The sequence below is a fragment of the Nematolebias whitei genome, chromosome 2 (assembly GCF_014905685.2).
Source record: "Nematolebias whitei isolate Nwh7 chromosome 2, NemWhi1, whole genome shotgun sequence".
In the NCBI taxonomy this organism is placed as follows: domain Eukaryota; kingdom Metazoa; phylum Chordata; class Actinopteri; order Cyprinodontiformes; family Rivulidae; genus Nematolebias; species Nematolebias whitei.
In genome coordinates this window covers 44,143,417-44,148,075 of record NC_056499.1, presented here as the reverse complement: position 1 = coordinate 44,148,075, position 4,659 = coordinate 44,143,417, and the positions used below count along the sequence as shown (strand labels likewise).

General features: G+C 36.7%; 1 protein-coding gene across 1 annotated transcript in view; it reads right to left on the bottom strand.

Annotated features, from left to right (window-relative positions):
* The window catches only part of LOC119426981 (protein kinase C-binding protein NELL1), a gene marked incomplete at its 5' end in the record, with an annotated part of 564,971 nt that overhangs the window by 485,274 nt on the left and 75,038 nt on the right, over positions 1 to 4,659 (bottom strand). The window contains one exon of the mRNA XM_037694556.1: positions 4,072 to 4,222. Within this exon, the coding sequence (XP_037550484.1) occupies positions 4,072 to 4,222 (151 nt within the window). The remainder of the gene's footprint in view (positions 1 to 4,071; positions 4,223 to 4,659) is intronic.

Sequence of the window (4,659 nt, the reverse complement as noted above, 5' to 3'; positions counted from 1 at the left end):
AAAAATGTATTAAAAATGATAAACATTTAAATAAGGTGGTCAATTTTTTTTTCTATACAACATGAATCATCATAAAGTTAAGGGACTTAACAATGAAGATTTATACTCGTGAAAAAAGTGTTTGATTTGATAAATTCTACTGATGGTGACATAAAACATGTAGCTTGAATACTTTGGGGAACAACCCTTGGAAATATTGCCCCTGCTGCTTAACACCCATTCCAACGTAAAACAAATGTCCTAAATGGCTTTGGAGCCAGTATGTCTGACAACTGGGTGTGTTAGAGTGTGACTCAGTACCTATAATATAACATTTGCTTAGTCCAAGCACTCCTCTGAGATACATATGTTACATGATGCGTGTCATTGTGCCTGAAGGAGAGCAGCACAGTCAAGTGGCCTCATTTAGCTCTGTCTCTCTGTTGTTTGACCAACCCACTGTGAAACTATTATGCCTGCAGGTTATGTCACAGAGGAAGTGAAAGCATGTGGCAAAGTATCAAGAAAAAAAAACTGAACTGGAAAAAGAAAATTCCCAGGGTCACCTTAAAAGCATTACTGAGGAGGAGGCATTTATACCCAGCAGTGGAGTATAAAGTGTCTTCACTTGCCCAGTATTCAGTAGTCCTTCTTTATCGTGGATGTTTCCGTACCTTGCACCCATCGTGATAAGTGAAAAAACGTTAAGCAGGAATAGTTAATACAATTTTCTTTTATTTGTTCTTCTCAATTTGTATGCTTTTTATTTTTTTGTCTGCTGTCGTCATCACTCTTTATTAAAATCAGGTCTCTTGTAAATGAGTCTTTGAGGCTCAATGGGACTAACCTGTATAAATAAAGGTTAAAAAAATAGTAGTACAAGTAGTAAATAGTAGTTTATTTTAGTATATATATACATATATATATATATATATATATATATATATATATATATATATATATATGTATATGTGCGTGTGTATATACATATATATGTATATAAAAGCATTTTAAATCCTTCCCACACTCTTGCAATATTCTAAACAATTTTCTAAACTCTAAACGCTCTAAAAGAACGCAGCATGTCATGATCTCCACTGCCAGCGCTCTAGGCCACGCCCCCTTCTCCGCTGCAGAGCAGAGATCCTGACAAACTGCAGGGGGAAGCTTCTCCAGCGGCTGTGGGCTGCACACAGGTACAGCAGATGATAAATAATTTAAAATAATTAATTTTAAATTAAAAAATTCATGCCGATCATGCGGCTCATCCATCAATCAGCCAATTATGTTTCATGTCCAATCTTAATAAAAAAAAAATTAAAAAAAAACTTGAAATAGCGAGTCCACAAAAGTCGAATCGCAAAGTAGCGAGGGACTACTGTATAAAAATGAAATCAAACAAATGAAACAGTTTGCTGAAATATGAATGTTCTAAATAAAATGCATGTTGTGTTGCAATCACGTGTTAAAATTTGTTTAACTTTTGTTTTAACGGATTGCTCTTTTAGTTGGGTGTTTATTTTTTATGAATTTAATAAACCCAAGACAGGCTGGGGACCTTTAGTCTCTCAGCTGGCTGAGGAACATCTGGGAATCCTCATAAAAGAGCTGGAAGATGTGGCTGTGAAAGGACATGTCTGGGCCTCCCTGCTCAAACTGCTGCCTTCAGGAGCCGAGGCCGAAACAAGCAGAAGAGAATGAATGAATGAATGAATGAATGAATGAATGAATGAATGAATGAATGAATGAATGAATGAATGAATGAATGAATGTTTTGTAAATGGGGCATTTACGCTAAACTCTAACACAACCTAATGATAAAATGTGTTACTTTAAGTACACTTTGTTGCACATGTACAGAAACAGTTGAACAGTCACCATCAAACTGAATTACAAGCAACAAAAACAAAGACTGTCGGTCATTTCTCACCATAATTTGATTTTAGTGTCAAAATGCAATGAGCGATATGCGGTTTGTGTTTCATAAATTGAGATCAACCCATCTTTTAACAAAATATTCTGAAGGAAATAGATAAAATAAAATAAAAAAAAGCCATTAATGTGTAATGGGAGTATCTCTTTCTTTCTTTATGCCAAGCTCCATCCCCATGTTTGGGTTGAAGAAACCTCCAGTTACTAAATCACCCAGGTTGGTAATCCAAATGGGATTTATTTTGCTTTCAGCTGTTGAAACAACATTGGTTTAGCTCAAATGCATCCATGGGGATCTTTATTTTTTATTAATGCACTAATAGATATTCTCAAAAAACACCATTGTGCTGCTCTGTTGCTGTTCCCAATCGATGAGCTTGATTCTGATTCTGATCTCTGTTTCTTGTATCTGTCCCTGTCTAATTAACAATAAATAAATAAATTCTCGCCTGCCTGATTAATCAATGAATAATCGAGAACCAGCCCACTGCTGCCCATGAAGCATTTGAGTTCACACCTTAGCAAGAATTAAAGCACCTGATGTAAAAACCTTTTGAAACAATCATCGGTAAAAAACAAGTGACTGAAGAAACAAGTTGTGGCATAAGCAGGTAAACTAAGACAAGAGCAAAAAAAAAACAGTTTGACTAACCAAATAAAGAAAAAATAAACCTGAGAACAAACTGAAGATTTCATAAAAGAAGACAAAACATTCAGAACAAAGACCTGACAGAAAATAAAAAGTGAACAACAGACACATCACATGTGGTACGATTAGCAAATTAGGAGTGGGTAAGAGAAAAGGGGAAACACAAGAGGCTGCACACCCTTTGCAACCCAGCTGACAAAACATCATGATGAGTGGGTAGAAGTTTCACTCCACTTGAAAATGTGTATCAGCTGAGGAGTCAATCGAATGCCCCGCTCAGCAGCTAAACCAGCTTATGACCATTTTGACCGATGTAAAGAAAAAAACACGACATTGTCAATGCCAAGATCAGAATGTATTGAATAAAGTCAGCAAATATGCTGAAAAATGACCTCTTTGTTTATCAGTGGGTGTTTTTAGCATGCTTATGTCTCCAATACACATGCAAGTTATTAAATGTCAGTGAAACAAACAGATCATACCGACTGATTGTCCCTGATTTAAAGTGACTCCTCTCTCCACCAGCAAAAGCTTTGTCTTCTATTTACAAGGAAGATCCTCCTTCCCCACTCCCAGACTACAAAATCTGGAAAGAGCTAAAGTACATCACGGAAATAACAAAAAGTCTTTTAATTCTCTCACCAGGACACAGGACTTTACCTTTCTAAGAACAGTACACTGTAACGCTCTAAATGTGTCATTGTTTAGATGTGGGCTAGACGGCTGGAATCACCCCCAAAGTTTTAAAATTTATGTCAGCTGAAAAATCCTGCAACAAACTACTTCATTTCTAAACTCTGACAATATTTAGCTGGAGCCTCACAAACAGACAAAAATAAAGAGTGCTGTGCTTTCTTGTCTGCACTGCTCTGATACTTCTGTTCCTGTCCGTTGTCTAAGGGTCCATGTAGTCAGCCATTGTGTTTGATTTAGTCGAACGCTCAGCAAACACAACATACAGTGCATGCTCATTCACAGGCTCCCCTAGCTGCATGTTTTACAGGACCGTGGGCTTTTATTTTGAGAGGGCAGGAGGAAAATCAATCTAGCTTGCCCTTTAAAACAATTCACAGTTGTAGTTTCTCAGGGGGCTAGAATGAGCTGCTGCATCCCACTCGCTGAAGTCTCACGGACAAGATGTTCTGGTGTCAGTCTGCTGTCTCAAATTATTTAAGACTCCTTGAACTAACCAAGAAGATGATTTAAATACTATACATATTTATGATATTACGTTATATTTTAACCATTGCTATTGCTATGCATTTCTCCCTCAGTTACAGCCAAAGGAGGGTATCATTCAGCCATGAGCACAAATAAGAAAGATGCTAAAATTCAGGGCAATGAGCTTTCTGACACCATTTTGTTTTCCTACCCATGAACAAGAGCCGTCTGTGACAATCCGGGTTTCATTCAACGCTAGATTGCTCAGTAATCCATGGAAAAAATAAAAAAATAAGAAAGTGTAAAAGCATAGCTGCAGGACAAAATGAAGAGGATTACAGATGGATTACCTGTGTTCGGATTCATGGATGGAGAATATAACTCCTGATGTGGAGGACTTCTGCTGGATGGTGGCCAAGAAGGTAAATTCACTTTTACTCCTGAACAGTTGCACCACTTTTTCTGTGATATGTGGCGGAGCGTGAACTGCTCTGCCAACATCTGAAAAAGTGAAACAGAGAGAAATCATACGTTTGTAACTACCCACCTGCATATTAATTTGCCAATAGCATGAAAAAACTTTATAATCATGTGTAAAAACATAAAAGGCACCTTTGCACATGCACAAAACATCTCAAATAGCTGGCAGATCCATTGACATGTGTCTAAAATAAAAAATAAAACAAATCTGATCATGCCAGCAGGCTTCAGATAACAACTTAAAACTATGACAATGAGTTTTATGTAGGATATGTGTTTGTCAACACCAAAGATATATTTGCCCATTGTACAGCAGTCCCTCGCTTATCACAGGGGATACGTACCCTGAAGACCCGTGATAAGTGAAAAACTGCAAAATAGGAATATAGGAATAGTAGTACAAGTAGTAGTTTATTATAAATATATATATATATATATATATATATATATATATATAT